The 20,890-nt window shown below is 42.8% G+C and overlaps 1 protein-coding gene across 3 annotated transcripts in view; it reads left to right on the top strand.

The window, feature by feature from the left end:
• The window catches only part of RGMB (repulsive guidance molecule family member b), a 46,973-nt gene that overhangs the window by 12,819 nt on the left and 13,264 nt on the right, over positions 1-20,890 (top strand). For all 3 annotated transcript variants that reach the window (XM_015414751.1, XM_015414759.1, XM_015414767.1), the window contains one exon: positions 8,403-8,911. In XM_015414751.1, the coding sequence (XP_015270237.1) occupies positions 8,403-8,911 (509 nt within the window). The remainder of the gene's footprint in view (positions 1-8,402; positions 8,912-20,890) is intronic.

Consider the following 20,890-nt stretch of genomic DNA (forward strand, 5'->3'; position numbering starts at 1 on the left):
GCCTCTTTTCTCCTTTGATATATGTGCATAAACTTTAGATCCAAAGGCTCAAATATGTTTAAGTCCAGGCATTCTGTTATGCCATAATTCAAAAGGACTTTTATTGGTAGTTTTTGATGGAACTCTGTTATGCAAATAGACGGCAGTGTGGACTGCTTCTGCCCAGTAAGACTCTGAAAGTCCAGATTGCATTAGCATAGAACGTGCCATTTCTGCCGTTACATTTTGTTGAGGAGAATAAGGAATTGTAGTCCTATGTTCAATTCCTTCTTGTTCCATGAATCTTTGGAACTCACTGCTACAGTATTCTGTGCCATTATCTGTGAACAGCACGTCCAGCACTTTGCCAAATTTGTTTTTAACAGCAGCAACATAGCATTTAAACTTGTCAAGCACCTCATCTTTGCTCCTAAGCAGGTAGGTATAGACATATCTGGATTTTCCTTCCAGAAAACTGACAAAATACTTGTTGCCACCAGCAGATTCCTTTATTGGACCAACCAAATCAGAGTACACACACTCTAGAAACTTAGTATTGGGGTCATGAGCTCTATTTTTATAAGAGGGAGCTGTGGCTTTAGACTTTAGGCAAATATCACAGCCATTTCTCATGACATCACATCCTTCTGCTTCAATATTGCGTTCCTTCAATAACTTTTCCACACTTTTCACATTTCTATGTGCAAATTTTACATGCCATGCGAATAGACAGTCTTTATGGTTGCATTCAGCTGATCTGGTTTGGCATACTAGCCCATCATTTTCCATTTCACCTAAATCAGTATCAGCAATATTTCTCAGGTAATGAAAACCACCCTTTTCTTCAAGCATCACATTAAATCCCCTTTTCACGCCAAATTTTTGCTCATCATTTCTCTTAGTGACAGACAAAGTTTTCATGTTACTGTTCTGCTTCACAACATCAGCTCTCTGCTGTTTCTCTCTTATAACAAACACATCTCATTTCTCAGAGTGACCACTTGGCTTTCCTTGGCCACGCCCCTTAGGGGGTCTGGTTTCAAAGCGGTAAAATGTGGGACAGTCTCTTTGTTCTGGTAAAGTCTTTGATCTACAATGTCTTGCTATATGCCCAAATTTCCCACAGGTGTGGCATTTTCCCTTTTATAATCAGGCTTTATGCTGAGTACAGACAAGTCATTTGTAGCCTGGGACATTTCACATCTATGTCCTTCATCTTTTAGATATGCTAACACATATTCCAGTTTTAAGTCTTTTGTCCCCTTTAAAACAGCCACTTCATGCAAATATTCTCTGGTTAAAGAAACAAGAATTACAGCAATAACAGCTTTTCCCCCTGGTGCGCCTTCCATACCTTTCATTGCATTATAAGCATCCATGATATAATTCAAATGTTTAAGTAGTGATTCACCATTTCTCATTTTTGCATTTATTAATCTTTGATAAAGGAACAAGTGATTAGCATCATTTTTCGAAGCATAAGTTTGCTCAAGCTTCAACATCATTTGTTTTGTGGACGTGCACGTTCCTGATTATCTGTAGTATTTACAGTTCCCATAATTAAAGACATTCCAAAACCATCACACCCTTTGTACTTTTCGAGAGCAGCCCTTGGAGCAGGGGGGTCTTCAGTTAGCACGGAAACTGCTCCATGAGCCTGAAGGGCATTCTTTACTGATCTCTTCCACCAAGAGAAATTACTTGAGTCTAAGGTGGGCATATTGAAAAAAGCAAGATTCTTAGTTGCAGATATAATGATTTATCCTTTTAATATGTTACCGAAACCTGAGATTGGTGAGGACAACAGGCGATCTTTTGTGAGCACGGGATTAAACCTGTAGAAGATGCTTCCGTTCAGTAGCGCAAATTTTTCCCCCTTTCGCTCAGCACGGGAAGAAGACAAACTCAGATCAAACACTACAGGCTTCTCCGACTTGGAAAGACAGGCAGCTAGTCTGGTCCCACAAGTTCATGAAGAAAACAGGATGTTGTCTGAATCTCATAAATCCAATGTGAGTTAAAATAAAATTCTGTGTTAGAAAACTCCAGCACACATGATTTTTCTTGACTCAAAGTCTGGCTGCGCACTCCGCTTAGCTATCTGGCGCAGCTGAAGCGATCTGGGCCCATAACCTTTGTAGGGTGATAGTGAGATATTGAAAAAATGGTATTTAGCAGAGATAAGATAGTCCAGCAGTCCCGGAATAAAATAATTCAGACTCAGAGTCCATGTGTGATTAAAATATAAAGTTTTTACTAAATTCTAGCATGGGAAGGGTAACTGGGATGAAAATAACAACAGAGCAAAATCTGCTATATCCTTACTCTACAAAGACAAAACTAGAAGACTGAGATTATGGCTACTCTTCTTCTTCTTCAGAACACCAAACAAAGATGAGAAGAGAGCCATAAAACGCTAATACACCTTGACACTTTAGTCCCAATCAAATTCCTAGATCAGGGAGAAAATTCCCGGGTATTCTACAGCTAAAGAACATTGGTTACATGAAAAACATGTGACTTCCTGTGAGTAACATAAACAAACATTTAACCCCAGATATACTGAGTGTTTTCAACTTGTAATACCAAACAACCTGCCCCCTTATCGCCCGGTCCGCCCTCCCCTGGTGGTGTGTAAGTCACTAGCCCAGCAGTAGTAAAATGTGTGAAGTTTGCTTTATTTACAAAAGGGGATAGTTAATACTAACAACTCGGTTGAGAACAAACAGCAAAGGAATTTTGTAGCTTTCTTTATTAAACATTCAGGAATAACTGGTAATATTTAGAACTTCTATTTTTGTTCACAAAATTAGTCCTGGAGCAAATACTGGTAAAGCTTTGTTATATGTTGATCATGAAGAAACTGAAATTTAGGTACCTCTGTGCATTGCCCATTCAGGACAGAAGGGGTTGTACAGAAGGCATTCTCTGGATTGAAATAATGAGTCCTGTAGAATTCTGCAAGAATGCAGAAGTGGAAGGTTTTTGATTTTGCGTAAGGTGTAAAAACAGTGTCTTGCTCATCTGCGTATTGGTGGAAAAGCAGCTAGCAAATATACCATGTGTAAATCTAGTGATTTCAGTATATGCTCTAAGTGTTTGGAACTGGGACAGACTATAACTTGATAAAAGATCAGGTACTCTTACTGGGCAGACTGGTTATTTGTAATAACTTGGCTTAGTTTTCTTTGTTAATCAAAAGTAAATATTGCTTGAGTACTCTTAACGTGTGTTTTAATTGTGGAGCCAAACCATTGTGGTTATGGTGGTGATCAGTTCTGGATAGAATTCAGACATGACTGACAGTGTTCTGGTTCTGGCCATCACCTATGAATAAACTGATTCAGTTTTAGTTCACATGGCTGGGGTGATGGCATGTGTGCCCACAGAGAGGGCTCTGAGCGCCACCTCTGGCACCCGTGCCATAGGTTCGCCACCACTACCCTATATTATCCTCACAACAACCCTGTGAGGTAGGTTAGGCTGAGTGTGTATGACTGGCCCGAGGGTCACCCAGGAAGTTTCCATGGCACAGTGGGGAGTCCAACCTAAAGCTCCCAGATTTAGCCTGGCACGTCAACCAAATAGGTGCAAGATGGTGCATCAAGGCTGTGACATTCGAAAAGACATTTAAAAGTGGCTGTTGGGTTTTTAAAAAAATTTCTTATTATGCAGACAACAAGAATTGTTAAAACAACTTTTTCCCTGACGTGGTCATCACAGTGACTCTCTGCAATGGAGTGATGTCATAGCATATTGAAGGGGATTCAGCAGAGAGCTTTCCCCCCTCCCTTGCAGATGGCTAGCCATATGTTTTATTACACCTACACTGCTTATTTTCTCACTTGTGCAGTTTTAAAACTCTTGTCTCTCAGCATCAGGTAAAAATTTAATACTAATATGCGTCTTTGGAAAACTAGCTAAGTTGAAATCCGTTACGTTGTTTGTTTGTATTTCTGGTCATGCTAATGGCATCAGAGTATGAGAATCACACTTACATGCTTAAAATTTCAGCTGCAGTTGATATAGTCTTAATCTTAGAAGCCAAACCAGGGTTGAATCTCTTTGCTATCAGTCACTAAAGATTTCCTATTGAGTGTGCATTTCTGAAATGAGAAGCAATGCTGTGTCTTTCCTTGGCCTTCGTGATTATGTACCAAGGTTGCAGTTCCAGTTACACTTCTTGGAAGTAAGTTCCACTGGGCTCAGCAGCTCATACTTCCAAGTAAACGTGGCCTGTTAATATATGTCCCCCACCCCCTTTCAGGACAGAAACCTCGAAATGTACTTGATTCTGAGGGACAGGAGGCAACATGCTCTATGAAAGGACAAGGCCAGATTATTATTTTTACTCAAACCATTCCCCCCCCCCCAAAATCCCTGAAAGTCTAAGGAGGTTCTCTGAGACCAGTGTCATGGTGGCCTCTGCAACAAGAGCCTGGCTCTTTATTGGACCAGCCTGTGCATCCTAGTATAAGTAATGCTGATCCTCATTTCAAGCACACTGATGACACTGTCATCCAGGTACCCTGATTACCATAGTTTTTGTTCCCTTGTGAATTTTTCGTGCTTAATCGGAGTTTGAAAGGTGCCATTGCTTTCTGGTGTCCATGGAAACGAGTTAATTATAAGGTAGAAATGATTGCAGGAGGGAAGGAGGATTGGAGAAAAGGCTGCATTTGAAATGGCATGGGGTGTGTACTTGTGCTCCGTTTACATCCGACACAGATGCCTACTCTTCTAATTGGTTACAGTTTAAAAGCGATTAACAAAAATGAGCGCAGCTGATTTTTACACCTGTAAAAGAAACACACTCTTCTAATGAGAACCATGGATCCCAGGTGAAGTCCTTGGACTGTCTGTTCATTTAACATAGCCATGATGTTACCTGGGTAAAATAGGCAAGAGTGGAGCTTTTAGAACAAAATGCACGACAATACTACTTGGAAGTGCTCCATTGTGACATGATAAAATGTGCTGTGTGGTTCAAAATGCATATTTTAAAGTAAGCAATGTAATAGAAATGCAGTGACTTTGCACAGTTGAGTGAATATGGCTAGATTTTCAATCAGTCCTATTCTTAAAGATGAGAAGCTTGGAATTCCATTTTAGAAGGTTTAGAAGCTTAATCTGGCTTGAGTGCAAGAGGGGAATGGGGAGTTCTAAGTGTTCTGGTTTTTTGATACTCTCCCCTTATACCTAACCTGGAGAGTGAGCATGTGAAAAAATAAAACGACAGTAGATTTTGAGGAATTTCAGACAGACGATATAATTTGGAAGAGGAACGGTTCCCAAATGGTTTCTGGTCTGTCATTTCAGACAGAACCTTTTTAGAACCGGTTCCCTAGCAGAATATATTTGTAATTTCACACACAAACTCTGAAGCGTTTTACCTGTCAACCGCTTTCAAGTAGTCTTCAGTTTCCTCTCCTGTTTCCAATGTGCTTTTTCCCGCCGTTTTTCGCCCATGCGGGCGATCTCCAGCTTTTTTTTAACGTTCGCTTTATAGCGCTATAACGGTATAACGCTATAATGCAACAGCATTCTATCAACCCCATTGGAATGCCTGGAGTGTTGTGTTATAGCGCTATAACGCTCTAAAGCAAATGTTAAAAAAAAAGCCGAAGTTCGCCTGTGTGGGCAAAAAACGGTGGGGAAAAGGCAATGCAGTTTGAACTGGCAAACCGCTTCAGATCCAGCTCTTTACCAGAAGAGGAAAGCCATGTGTGAAATGGCAGCCCTATACTGGTTTAGTCTAAGACGGATCAAAAACGGCTTCAAAACGGGTTAAAAAGGGTAATGTGAAATTCCTCTGTATGTTAGTTTCACTTTCAGAATGTATTTTAATTGTGGAGCCCTATACTGTATGTTAGTTTCACTTTCAGAATGTACATACACTACGGTTACCTCCTCTTATCTTTCCTATCTCTTGGTTCTTGGTTCTGTCACAGGGATGCTGAAAGCTATTGATCACTTGTTGCAGAGATGAGAAATTGCAATTTAGATCCCCTTAATGCTTAGAGGATTAGCCTTTTAATTTTTTTTTAATTGTTGGTTAGCACCCCCCCCCCAAAAAAAAAATGTGGGTATCAAAACACACTATAGGTAATAATTTCTCAGGTAAAAGTAGGTCAACTTTGTTCTGACATAGTTTTTCTTTGAATGGTAGGTTTTGTATCAATTTCTTAATCATTGTATTCAGTTCTGATTAAAAGGTACTGAAGAACACTTTTGAGACAGTCAGTTTATAACAAGAAAACGTCAATGCTTTTTGGTTTCAAAACATCAAAATTCTTACTTTTTAGAATACAGGAATGTAATCTAACCCAGGTTAAATGATTTTTATTCCTGTCAATTTTGATGGAACTTCAGGAAAGTGAGCCATGAGAAATGTATCATGTCTTAAAGCTCTTGATATTTTAAACTTCTGTGTAAACAATTTAAGAGACTCCATGAGAACACATACAAAGAATGTAAATCTGTCTTTTGTAAGTTGCAGGGCACAGCGCTGTTGGCAGGATGTAAAATTCCCAGTAACATTGTGAAAGTGAGCAGCAGAACCTTCCAACAGGGTACTGGGCTATGCCCTCTGTCCCTTCTCACTTTATTGGCTATTGTCCACTTGCTTTCTGAAGAGGCAGGAGGGAAGGACTGTTAAATATAGAGACACTCTTTCCCAGATCTCTTGACGTTAATGGGCTTTGTGTAAAATAGAGGCTTGGCTGGGCTTTGTATGTTTAGGAGAAAGTGTGCTGTTCCTTCATTTCTAGTTATATCTGCATCAGTCTGTGGAAAGATTTGAGGGATTTTACAGGCAGTGATTGAGTCCAGCGTATCATGATGTTGTATGACTCTAGTAGAGGCTATGGTTTTATGTGAATGGATTTGTAAATCTATCACCTGCATTTCATGGGTCTGTTTCCCCCTTAGGCTACAAGGCATAGTTTCAATATGTGATTTTACTTAATAAATATTAAGTGTGTCTTTAAGTAATTATGGCAGTTGGGTGGGGTGAAATCTCATCTTTCATAAAGAGAGTAAGCATTCTGGCTCCAACCAGGAAGGAAAGCGAGCTGCATATCCATTCCTGCAGCTTCCGGTCCCGACAGTGTGTGCAATTTTTGCTTCTTTTTTTTTTTTTTTGCTCCTTTCACTTCCTTTGAGATTTGCAGAATGCTTCCTCTGTGTCTGGAGAACCATTGTAAGTTTATTTTAACCTGACTTTTCTAAAAGGATCGTGCTGGCTAACAGTTTAAACAATATCATTTTCAAAATTCTGCTCAATAGCCAATGGTATACCACAGTCTTAAAATGTACTGTGTCACCTTGCAGGTCCTCCCTAGAATTTGTTTTAGAAAGGTGTTCGGCATGCAGTCTCCAGAACGCCATTCTATAAGACAAGAGCCCCCAAAGCCCAGTTTGTTCCACCTCATAGTGCTCCGCCGTGAGGGCGGAACAGTGTAAGGAGTGCTGGGTGAACTGAAGTTGGCTCATACTAGGAAAGCTTGTGAACAGAGAATCCTGCAGCCCAAACCAAAGGGGATGTGGTTTAAGACTCTCTTTGCTTCTCCTCCACTCTCCTTTTACCCTCCACCTTACTATCTATGTACAGTTTCCGTGCCTTTCCCCCCCCCCTACCCTATTACTTTGTCACCCACTTTACATTCTTTAAAAAAATGCCAGATGGCTTGTAAATCGGAGATCAGCAAGTAGAATAAAGATGCTAGCAGTGGAATTCTAATCAGAATTGCACCATTCTAAGTCGATTTGCTTTAGTGGATTTAGAAGGATGCGACGCCGTTATGATTGTACTGTGATCTCACCTCCTCACAGCACACAGGTGTACAAACAAAAGCCTCCCAGTCTTAAGAATGTGTAAAGATAATGCATATGGTGTGCAGCAAACCTCCATCACTCTTAAAAATCCAAGGGTTTTATCTGTAGTGGTGTTTGTGTGTGTGCGTGCACAGACTACACATAGATCTGCTTGGAGTTTATTCCTAAACTGAGAGATATTTTTGAACCATATACCTAATAGGTTTTAAAATATTCTAATTTTTTTAAAAAGAAATTAGAAAATGTGTGTTAGATGCTTTAAAAATATTATCTACAAGCCACCTATGGTTGAAATACTAGGAATGCTTACTGGAAAATGTTACAGAACTCAGTGGGGCCTTAGTTATGAGCAAATGGACACAACATTGGGAATTGGTTGTCTTATGTAGTAGCCATCAGCTTGGTTGAGTGATTTGTTGATCATGAACCTCATTTTGAGCATGCCTTTGTTGAATGGAAATCAACTCCAATCTTGATATCTTGATATCTGAGGCCACATTTGGTTAACTTCGCAATGGTGGGCTCTTTGATGCTGTAGAGAAGCTCATTATGCTGAATGATGTTTCTTCTTTTGCTCTTGTGTTTAGGGGATTGCCAACTGCAAACACCATGTCGAATCCAGAAGTGCACCACGGACTTTGTATCGCTAACTGCTCACCTAAACTCTGCCATTGATGGCTTTGATTTGGAATTCTGCAAAGCGCTGCGTGCGTATTCTGCTTGCACCTACCGCAATTCCAAAGTCTGCCGTGGAAACCTGGTCTACCATTCTGCTGTACTGGGGATCAGTGATCTCATGAGTCAGAGAAACTGTTCTAAGGATGGCCCAACATCCTCTACAAATCCTGAGGTTACCCATGACCCTTGTAATTACAATGGCCGCCACGGAGCCAGAGACCATCGGGGAGGAGAGCAAACACCACCAACTTACCTTTTCTGTGGCTTGTTTGGAGATCCACATCTGCGGACTTTTAGGGATCATTTTCAGACATGTAAAGTGGAAGGGGCCTGGCCTCTCATAGACAACAACTACTTGTCAGTGCAAGTGACGAATGTGCCGGTGGTCCCAGGATCCAGTGCTACTGCAACCAATAAGGTACTTAAATCACACACACCTCTTTCAGAAATGTGTACATACTTTCAAAGTGCAGACATGTTGTTAAGAAGAAAGCCTTTTGAGTACCAAGAGTAGTAAATCGAGCACAATCCAAAGCAAGTAATTTCTACAAGTCACGAGCACAAATGACCAGGCTCAGGTAGCATCTTGCTGCTTTCAAACATCTATTCAGAAAGTTGTATTCCCCAAACAAAACAGTTGTGTTACTGTGCCACTCTGGCACTCAAGTGTTTCTAAAACTAGGGTTGCCATGCTGGGAAACTCCTGGAGATTTAGGGATGACGCCTAGGGCAGACAGGGACATCAGTGGGGTACAATGCCATAGTCTGTCCTCCAAAGCAGCAGCTTTCTCCAGGGAAACTGATCTCTCTAGTATGGAGATGAGCTGTAATTCCAAGGGATCCCCAGTCCCACCTGGAGGCTGGTATTCCTATGAATCTAAACTGTGGTTTCCATTGTTGATAGGATGGAAAGGTAGTCATGCCAAGGACAGCTACCCTATCCCCAGTAGTCATAGCTTACCAGTCAGTCCGGTGGTGTGACGCTTGGGGGCGGGAAGCATGCCTGGTGGGAATAGAGTGCAATAGCAAGCACACATTAGCTATTGTGTAGCTAGCTTGATGTCTACAAAGCTACTGAAAGGTATTCATTCTTTTGCTTGGTTTCTTGAAGCTTGGATAGATATAGAATCTTGGGTGGACAGTTTGAGGGCTGGAGTTTGTAGAGTAATGGCTAGTATATATGAATCCTTACGGAGGCGTTGGGGGGGGGGAGCGTGGGAACACAAGCATTCTTACCTGTTAACTTGGAAGGCATTGTATCACAGGAAAAAAATATTTAATTGTGCATGGTCTAAATCAGGAGTGGGCAGAAGATAGTATTTTGGTGCACTATTTGCTCTTTATTGGGATTCTGGAAAGAAATAGTAGAGTAGATGGACCTTGGTCTGTTCCAGCATAGTGCTCTTTCTGTACAGATTTGAGATAACTTAACCCAGATTAGTTATGACTTAACTATTAAGAAAGCCAGAGTTGCTCTGTAAATTTAAAGCCTGTTGCTGGACCATGGAGATTCTAAGGATTTTTTTTTTTAAAAAAACCATTTAAACCTTTGCTTCAAAAGGTTGAAAGCACTACCCTATATTCCTATCTAAAAGAGAACAGCTATATTGGAGACTTAGTTACAGTCAATGCTCCCTCTAAGCTGTCGGGTCTAGTGAGCAAAAATTCTACTTTGTGAGCTACTGGCATTAAGGTTGTGAGCGAGTGATTTGGCTACTGCATAAATTAGTTTGCTCTGGAGCCATCCTTCCTGAGCTAAGACAAAAACGTGTGAGCCAGAGGCTAAAAAACTGTGAGCTAGGTCACACTAACTCAGCTTAGAGGGAACACTGGTTACAGTTAGTGAAAAAATTAGGAAAAATGGATGGTTTGTGTTACTATATTTGACAGTGATTTGAGTTGGTGGGATGACATCTTTCTTCATTCAAATATAGCATTGGCCTATATATCTCTCTATATAATAATTGTGTTTTGGGGTGGCTCTTTGCAGCTCTCCCATTGGCTGTGCAATGCACTCCCTCAGCCATTGGCCCGTTAGCCGCCACTCAAGAGTACTCGTGTGCAATTGGCCGGGTACTAGGTCTGCTCCTCTTCCCCACCCACTCCCCCTTCAGCCACAATGTTCTGTCAGAATTACTCGCAAACAGCTTTTTCTCTTGACGAAGACACTTCTCTTGCTTGCCTCCTGTGTGGAAGTAACTTTTCCTTCAGTGGCTGTTGGTAGGTGTAATGAAATGGTAGTTTCCTGTGTTCGTAAGATGGCTGCCATGTGGTTATTTGTTTAAAATATTCCCCCATAAGGTTTAATTGAGCTGTAGTTCCAGAGTGGAGTCTGCAGGGGTATCACTCACTGGGTTAAATGGGTCTTCCTCATCTGCTGGCCTACAGTTCCCAGCTGCCCCAAGTCCAAAAAGTGCGGGAAAACAAGGGCTGCCCCAAGGGGCAGGGCAGCAAAGACGGTTGCATTTAACCCTTGTTGATTTATGTCCTATTGGTTCATAGTGTGTGCTTACTCCTACAGTTCTGCCTTATTCATTTAGTGTGTGTGTGTGTGCTCCATAATTGTGTAAATCTCTCTATAATAATTCTCTTAGCGTATTGGCCATTTCCAGCTCTCCCATTGGCTGTGCAGTGTGGTTCCATCAGCCATTGGGCTATCAGCCGCCACTCAAGAGTTCTCACGTGCCATTGGCCGGGTGCTGGGTCTGCTCCTGTTCCCCACCCACTCCCACTGTAGCCACCTTGCCTCTCAGAATAACTGGCAGATGGCTCTCTCCCTTGACAAAGACACTTCTGCTGCTTCCCTCAGTGGCTGTTGGTAGGCAACCAAGCTTAGTTCCATGTAACCCCCTCTCCCGCCCACTGCCAGCTTGGCCACTTTCCTGTCAGAATAAACTGAAAGCTCATGCCTGCTTGGCTCCACTATGGCTGGCTGGCTATTGAGGTGGGCAAGCAGTCATCAAACCATTCTCTTCAAACCCCTGCTGTGCAGCTGACTTTCCCCTAGGGTTGCTAATCTCCAGGTGGGACCTGGAGATCTCCCACTGTTACAATTGATCTCCAGATGACAGAGATCAGTTCCCCTGGAGAAAATGGCTGCTTTGGAGGGTAGACCCTATGGCATTATACCCTGCTGAGTTATTTCGCCCCCTCGAATGCTGCCCTCCACAGGATCCACCCCCCTACTTAGATCTGGCAACCCTACGTTCCCCTCAATGCCTGTTGGTAGGCAACCAAGCTTGGTCCTGTCACCTATTTTAGCCTTTGGGAGAAAACTCATCGGGGCCAGTCCATTTTTTTTTTTAATCCCTGGAAGGATATTTTTTATTTTGCATAACTACAAAAACTACAAAGAAATAATAGGGAAGGGACTACAGCTAAGAAGAAAGGAAAGCAAACCACACTAAACTAAAACCCCAAGAGGAGGAGATGTTTTCATGTTAGTAAAAATGTTAGTACTGTTAGAGTTAATGTCACAATATGCTTGTAGATTTCTTGCTTATAACAGTTCGCTGTTCATATGTTATTTTATTAGTTGTTATGAGAGAAATCTCTGATCATCTTTTTCTGTGCTTCAAAAGGCCATTTTCCAAGTCCTTCTGCCTTTACTTCGGCTTTCTGTCTCTGAAATCGTATACCGCTCTGGCAGGTCCTGCACCCTTTTCTGCCGCAGAGTCCTCTTCTGTTCCCGAGGTAGCAGAGTCACTCGACTTCGTTTCTTCCTCTTTGGACTCTTCCTCTGTCCCCAGCTGGCGTCTCAAAAATTCTTTAGCTTTAAAAGTGGAGTCTATCTTCTCTCTTCTATCGTTGATTTTAAAGATGACACCTTCTGGAACTGCCCATCTATACGATATCCCATTTGTTTGAAGAAAAGAAATTAGGTCTTTGTAATTTTTCCTCTTTTGGCTAATTTCAAATGGAATGTCCTTTAAAGTTTTGATGATTACATTTCCCATTTTCAGTGGAGTTGCTGAAGTTGCTTTTAAAATGGTGTCCCTAGTTTGTCTTCTTACAAACTTGAGTACTATTTCTCCAGGTAGGCTATTTTTTTTAATGTAATTGGAGTATGCCCTATAGGCTATCTCCATTTTGTTTACAAGTTCATCTGCTGTTAAGCCTACTGCTGGAGCAATAATTTCACTAAGCACCTTCAAGTCTTCTCGGTCTGTTTCAGGAACCCCCTGAAACCTGAGAACCATGTTAACTTTTTCCATCTGTAGCTGTAAAACTCGGTTCTCTTGGCAATTCTGCTTCATTTCCACCTCTCCCATCCTTTTCTTCAACTTCTTGCTTGTGGTGTCTATCTCTTTAATTTTCTTGTTTGCCTGTTCCACTTTTTTCTTTGTTTCGTTCAGCTGGAGCTGCTGTGCAGCAAAGTTTTTATTCATCACAGTCAATTGCTGGTTAATACCATCGAGTTGTTCCATCACCAGCTTGAGCATATCCGCCAGAAGTTTGAGGACATCTGCTCCCTCTTCCGGCCTTGGACTCTGACTGCCCGGTTTCGTTTTAAACTTTTTCTGCTGGGCCGCTATCTTTCCCTTTTTGTTTACAGTTTCTACCGCTCCCACAAAACTTGGAAAACTCGCCAAGTAACTTTGCGATTCAGATAAGTCTCACAAAACACTTTCGGTTTACTTCCTCCCCTCTCCCCCTTCGTGTCCGTTAACCGCTCATTTGCAAAAGAGGCATCCCTCTTTGCAATCTCTGTTTTTGATCGCGCGGGGGGGTTGCTTTTCAAACTACTCCATTTTATGTAGAACTCACGTTCATTGTCGGCCAGTTTATCTGACCACGCTCAGTTTTATGCCATTCCGCTTGATCTCCGACGCTTGTCCCGGTCAGTCCAGCTTGTGCCCGAAGGCCACTCAGCGACTGGTCTGTCGGGGCGGAGGGGAGCCTCAATTCTCTGGCATTCTGCCATAGAAGAGGCTACCCCTCAAAAGCGGGGGTGTCACTTCAGGTGGCACCCCACCAGGCCGCTGGTGTGCGATTCGCCCTCCTCCGTTGTGAGGAGAGCGTCCGCCATCGCTGTTCCATTGACTGGAAGCCCCGGGGCCAGTCCTGATAGGGTTGCCAACTCCAGGTGGGAAATTCCTGGAGATTTGAGGGGTGGAGCCTGGAGAGAGTGAGGTTTCAGGAGGGGTGGGACCTCAGACAGATACAATGCCATAGACTCACCCTCCAAACCAGCCATTCCCTCATGGGGAACCATTGTTGCCAATCTCCAGGTGAGGGATGGAGATCATTCAAAATTACAACTGTTCTTCAGGTAGCTGAGATCAGTTCCTCCGGAGAAAATGGTGTCCTTATACCCTGCTGAGGTTGCCACAGCAAATTGACACTGTGTGCCCAAAGCTGGGGCACTCTCCCACAGCCTCTTTCTAGAGCTCGTTTTATTTATTTCCACAATGGGCCTTATTCCTAGTTTTATATAAAAACAATGAGAGTATTGTATTCAGTTGACAAAAGTGGGCCTTGAAATTGTGTGTTTGGGTCCTCTCCCTGAATGACTAGAAATTTTCCATGTGGAAAACTTTGCCTTGTTTTGAATATGTCTTTATTTTAAAAAAGCTGTTAACTTTCCTGTGCTTTGAGTGAAGGAGAAGCAAAAAACAGAAGGAAGGACAGGTGATCAGGAAAAAAGAGGCTCCTGGGCAGTAAAATGTAGCCTCAGTACAAAACATTATGAGAGAAGGCCTACCTTTAAAATGGGAGTGCCAAGCATTTTGAAGAAAAAGAATAATCCTATACATATAACTCCCTTATGCATTGGCCATTTCCAGCTCTCCCATTGGCTGTGCAGTGCACTCCATCAGCCATTGGCCCATCAACCACCACTCAGGAGTACTCACATGCCATTGGCTGGGGGCTGGGTCCACTCCTCTCCCCCGTCTACTGCCAGCCTGGGCACACTTCCCTCACAGAAAAAAACCTTGCAAAATGGCTGTCTCTCCTGACGAAGAATTTCTCCTTCTTGGCTCCTGTAGGACTAACTTTTCCCTCAGTGGCTGTTGCTAAGCAACCAAGCTAGGAAACTCTAGCTCTGACTAAGCCACATAGGTGCTTTTTGAACCAGACTTGAAAGGTAATTTTTAAATTGTTGATTTTTTAAATTCCAGCTATTATATTAGCTTTTATTTACTACACTAGCTTTTAAAATATATTTTATTTTTTAGATGTTCTAATTCAGCAGCTGTGCATTTGGCACCAGACACATGACTCTAATCTTTAGAGGCTTCACTAACATCTTTGTTTTGTGCCTATTGATCTTGCTGCTTAAGTAAGTAATATAGCCATTTTTACTACACTGTAAATTAAAAAATAAGTGATTATTCATATTCAATTTTCTTTTTTTCTACAGCTTTCTTTTTCCTGGTCCAGTATTAACTTGTTGGTTTATCTTATTGTAATATGTAATATTGTAACATATGTACTTCAAACTGTTTGACCTCTGAAGAAGGCCCCCAATAGGGCGGAAATGCGTCAGGTCATTTGTATTGGTCCTTGTGTTCAGTCCACTTGAACTTTTTAACGAGGCTTTCATTGGGCCCATATTTGTTTTTAACTGTCTTTCTAATAAATACAAGTATTTTTGAGTAATGTAAGTTTAAACTAGGTTTTTAATATTGGCCCTTTATTAGACTTCGTTCTTACCCTTGTGGTTCTTGATTCCAGTTTTTGGGCCAAGTTTGTTTTCCCCTCCCTGTGTCTTACTGATTTGAGGGGTGGAGCCTGCATTGGGTGGAGTTTGAGGAGGGGTGGGACCTCAGGTGAAATGCCATAGACTCCACCCTCCAAACCAGCCAGTTCCTCCTGGGAAACCATTGTTGCCAATCTCCAGGTGAGGACTGGAGATCACTCAGAATTACAACTGCTCTTCAGATGGCAGAGATCAGTTCCCCTGGAGAAAATGGTATGTTCTGTGTCATTATGCCCTGCTGAGGTTGCCACAGCAAATTGACACTTGAGTGCCCCAAGGCCAGGGCACCCACTCAGAGCCTCTTTCTAGAGCTCATATTTATTTCACAACGAGCCTTATTCCTAGTATTAGATAATTTGGTTCTAGATATCAACTATCTTAAGAATCAGTGTTCTACTTAATTGAGTCTAGGTTTTTTTTAATGATGATTTGTGATCCCTTTCCACAGCATTCTGAGTGTCTAGAATCTGGGCTTTAGTTTTTTGTTTAAAAACAAACTCCAGTGCATCTTGATGCCTATGACAATCCTATGTCTTGTTAAAAGTTCTAAAGTGCCTTGAGTGCCTTGAGAGCCAGTTTGGTGTAGTGGCTAAGTGTGTGGACTCTTATTTGGGAGAACTGGGTTTGATTCCCCATTCTTCCATTTGCAGCTGCTGGATGACCTTGGGAAAGCCATAGTTCTGGTCAGAGCTGTTCTCTCAAGGACAGCTCTGGAAAATGCTCAGCCCCACCTACCTCAGAGGGTGTTTGTTGTGGGGAGGGGAAGGGAAAGGAGTTTGTAAGCTGCTCTGAGACTCTGAGTGAAGGGCGGGGTATAAATCCAATCTCCTCCTCCTCCTCCTCCTCCTTCATTAAAAGTGGCATATGACTCCTGTGAATAAGAAACAGAATTTAGATATTACAGACATTGTATTGAAGAGTTTCTTTAGAACATTTTAAATCTATAGTCTTGCTGTGATAATAATTATTGCCAGTCCACTGGTTTAAAAAAGGATATTTTTTCAAGCCTTGAATTGTTGTCAAAAAACAAGTGATCAAAGAGCAAGAAAGTGTCTAAACTGAGTAGTTGTAGAACTTAGTTTTCTAACCTGGACAGGTTACTAGAACTTAAACTCTGGGACATCTTTGCACTGTAGTCCATGTATAAAATTGTAACTTGCACAGCTTTCTCACTGCAGTTCCATCTTAGTGCTCGTGCCTTGTGAAGAGCTTTCTGAGACTTCTGTATTTCTAAATAGCCTTCTAATTTATGAAGTTTTGCTCGGTAGGTGAAGCTGCCTGATGAGTGTTTGCTTGTGTACAGCTGTTGCATAATGTTTTGAAGAGGGCCTTAGCCCATCTGCATCTGGCCATCTCCCTTTCTCAGACTTGTGCAGTTGTTTTACCAGGACATGGTGCGTATGTGTGCTGCTGATATAATTTGAGCAGTGGATGTGTAGGATGTGTGAGACATTTTAAAAGGTACTATTTGTAGTCATAAAGTTATTTTTATAGGTTACATCTTGATATTTTAGACTGGTCACCAAACAGTGGCAGGTAATATTTATTGTGTCATTTTCTGACATTTGTTTCCTAGTGAATGAATGCAAAGATTGGAGTGATTGACTTGCCTGAGAGTAAATTGGATGACTAATGAGCAATTTTTGCTTATGTGGAGTTGCATTTCTTCCTCACCAAAGCCTTAAACCTGTGGGAGAAGTACTCTGTTAGACACCCTTCCACTTAACAGCAGTGAAGGGGGAAATCCTGTCATCCATGTTAAGATCTGATTGATTTGGCTGTCTGTATCCACAGGGATGTTAAAATGAGCAGAAGCAACTTAATGGTATGTGTGTAAAGAGGTTTTCACTGGAAGATGTCTGAAAAGAGGCTTCTTGGCACTGGTGATAGTCCTGGAAGCTTCACAGGCCTTGAGGTTTTACTTCCATTGCCAGACAATTAAGCTTTTATCTGAACACCTTTGTGGGAAATTCAGACAACAATCCTGCTGCCATGGAAGCGGGGCAGGATGTAATGTGTTACTTGAAGCCTTTGATTTATGTGTTAAACTCACTTTTCAATACTAGATGGAAAGGGCTTTACATTATAGCTCATGTTTACTTTTCTGGGTTATTTTCGTACCTTATGCAGCTTCTTGTAGATAGAACTTCTTCTTTTGCGAAAGCTTTGAAATCAGCTTTGTGATAGCAAGTTCCAGGTTCCATAGTTGTTGTAGCTGTGTTGGTCTTGCTACAGAGGCCCAAGAGCAAGTCCTGTCCTTGGCCCAGTGATATTTCAAAGTGTTGTACAGAACCTTCCAAGCGACACATCTCTAAATGTGCAAGCTTGATCAGAGAAAAGGGAGGATTGAGTGGGGTGCTTCTCAGTGAACTAATGTTGGCGAACCAGTCTTTTATAGTGGTTAATGTCAGACCAGGATTTGGGGATCCATGTTCAGATTTCTTACTTTACCATGGCCCCGGTCACACGGAGCATTAGGCACGCTAGAGAGACGGAAGATAGGTGGATTTTCCGGGCGCGATCTCACCGCCACGTCTGGGAAGCGTAGAGCTCCCGTGGCGCACCCGAGGCTTCCCGCCGAAGATGCGGGGTAAAAAACTAGTACCTCGGAGGTACTAGTTTCCGGAAACCGCGGGGCAAGGGCGGGCATCTGATCGCGTTCCCGGTGGTAGTTCCGGCACCCGCCCATGTCCCCTTGCAAAAAGGTTTCCCCCCCCCCCAAGTCTCCATGGATGCGCACAAGCACCCAATGGAGCATGCACACATTTCAGTTTTAAAAAAACAAACACAACCCCGTTTGCCGGCCGCTCCGCTTCTTTGCCCCGTCATGTGATTGGCACCTCCCCCCTAACCACGGGAGCTCTACGGAACCTCAACCCGACGCTGATCGTGCAGTCGCGCGTTAGTTTGCTCCGGGGCAAACAGCCACGCCTCCCCCCCGCATTTTCCTGCCCGTGTGGCCGAGGCCCATGAAGCTTTCTGGGTGACCTGGAGTCAGGTGCATCCTAACTTGCCTCACAGAGTTGTTGTGAGGACAAAATGAGATCCTTAGAGGAAGGGTGAGATAAAAATGTACAAGGTCATCCATTCTGGTCGCAAGTGTTAAGTTACAAAATACATTGCAACAAATAGAATGCCTTAAATGTTGTAGACCTCCAGTGATTATTTTTTTAAATGTCTAACCTTCCACATATTCCCAAGGAAAATGATGTCACTTAACCGTCTAAAGAGATATTTACAGTATTGCGTATTAAATGAATTATTCTCTCGCATGTTCTGTGACTTCAGCTGAAATTGTGGAAGCAGCAGGTTTCTTCATGGCATCAACTGGGAATCAGATCATTAAAGGAGGGAAATATGTTATTTCTCCCCTCCTCCATTTATTAGCTATTTTTAAAAAGTGCACGGGGAGAAAGGGAATGGTAGAACAAAATAAAATGGCCATGCATGAAGAAAGAGGGTTTTGAAAATTAACTGTAAGGTGATGGGGGCAATCAAGTTCATTTTCTGGAATTTGTCACTGTTCTCAGAACTGTATATTGTGTGTGGACTGTCTTTTTTTCTTCTTTGCATGGAATGTGCTGCTTCTGATGCATTGTATTACTTCTTTTGAGTACTTTTTAATCCAACTAATGTTCTAAGCAGGGTCCTGTAAAACTACTTTAATCTCTGTAGGCTTGCTGCACTGATTTTAGTATCCCTGTTTACAAAGGCACAGGATTCAACAGCTTCTGTTGAGTGAAACGTGATTGGAACGACCTCGATTCCCCCACCCCTTTGAACTGAAAACTCTAAGAAGAAGAAGAGAAGAAATTGGATTTATACCCCGCCCTTCACTTGGAGTCTTAGAGCGGTTTACAGTCTCCTTTCCCTTCCCCTCCCCACAACAGACACCCTGTGAGGTGGGTGGGGCTGAGAGAACTCTGACACAAACTGCTCTTTTTCAAGGACAGCTGTGCCAGAGCTTGTGACTGACCCAAGGTCACATCAGCAGGTGCAAGTGGAGGAGTGGGGAATCAAACCCGGTTCTCTCAGATTAGAGTCCGCACATTTAACCACTACACCAAACTGGCTCTAACTGGAACATGAGTGATCAGTGCCACAGAGCTTTGATGAAAAATGCACAAAGTCAGGTCTGCGCTTTAAGGTAGACAGCAGGGGAAAGAGCCCATGCACGAGAGTACCTTGTGTGTAGGTACAGCTCCGTAAAACTGGCTTTGCAGCCCCTTAACAATCCAATCTAGTCTCTTGACGAGAGCAAGCATTGACTTGTACTCTTGTAACAAAAGTCTTATCCTGTTCTTGCCAAGCACCAAGTCAATCTTGCTGACTGGCTCTGCCCTGCATGCCAGGAGCCGCCTACTCACTAAGTGATTGCTTTGGTTCGTTTGAATCTGGAGGCTTCTTTGAAGCATGAAAGCCAGAAGGGGCCTTGCTCTTCTTACTGATGATTAGGGGCCATGACTTTTTTGGTCCTGTCACGGCTTAGATGAGGTGTCACCTGATGCTGCCACTACTCTGGAATTAGGATCCCGTGAAAAGGTCCAGAGCACCCTCCCAAGACCTTCAGACCTCCCTTTTGGCCGAATAAAAGGCATGAGGACCAGGCAGAGTAAGCAACAAGGAAAGGGTTTATTTTATAGGAGGTCAAACAAGGTGCAGGAATAATAACAGTAAGTGGGTGAAAAGAAAAGGAATCAAATGCCCTAACACGTCTAAAAATACACTGTCCCTAGCTCACTATCTCAAGTGGCCTTAGACTACTGACCCTTCCCTCAGGATGAGGGTTTCTTCCCCACAGCAGCCTCTTTCTTCTGGCCCTGTTTCCTGGGAAGAACAAGAACACTTCCTCTGTACCAACTCTTTTATTCCCCAGCCCTCTTCTTCCCTTTTTTTCAAAATCGGCGCCAAAACTTCCCAAGGCCTTCTGGGTTTGTAGGCCCAGCCTCCCCTACTGCTAGCCAGGCTCCCTGGGCCGATTAGGCCTCTGGTGGCACAGCCCAGATCGTGACAGGTCCGTTGTGGTAAGGGCAGGTAGAGTCCCCTTGGAACAATACTGATGACAGTTCTAATACTTCTAATGAGGAGCCTCAGGTCAGGTTGCAAAGCCAGCATTCATGCGCTACTCATTCCTTTGGGGTTCCTCCTTGTGCCTAAGAGATTGTATTGGTTACCAGTTCATCCAAAAGATCTCCTCTGCTTTTTCTTTGACACTGAGACCAGAGGGATGCCTGTCCATTGGCTGCTTTCAGAATTACCCTTCCCTCTACTTACACTTCTTTGCAGCTGGATCAGCCTAAATGGTTAGCTACATTTTAAGCTTCCCTAGTTCCTGTAAGGCTTAAACAGCAGCAGTAATTGACTTGGCACATTTGCAGATGGATCTTTGTTGAGCTAGTCTGTGAATCTAGACTTCATGTCAGGTTACCAATGCACTGATGCCCTGACCTGGATGGCCAAGGCTAGCCCAATCTCATCAGATCTTGGAAGCTAAGCAGGGTCAGCCCTGGCTAGTATTTGGTTGGGTGACCTCCAAGGAATACCAGGGGCATGACATAGAGGCAGGCAATGGCAACCCTTGCCTTGCAGACAAGCCTAGCTTGCTGCCTAGTAGTACACAACACTAGAAGAGCTAGAACTTTGGGCTGCTGGACAATATTAGGATCTCCTAGCTATACTGTACGCACTGCCTTC

Source organism: Gekko japonicus, unplaced genomic scaffold (assembly GCF_001447785.1).
Source record: "Gekko japonicus isolate JY-2015 unplaced genomic scaffold, Gekko_japonicus_V1.1 scaffold1625, whole genome shotgun sequence".
Classification (NCBI taxonomy): domain Eukaryota; kingdom Metazoa; phylum Chordata; class Lepidosauria; order Squamata; family Gekkonidae; genus Gekko; species Gekko japonicus.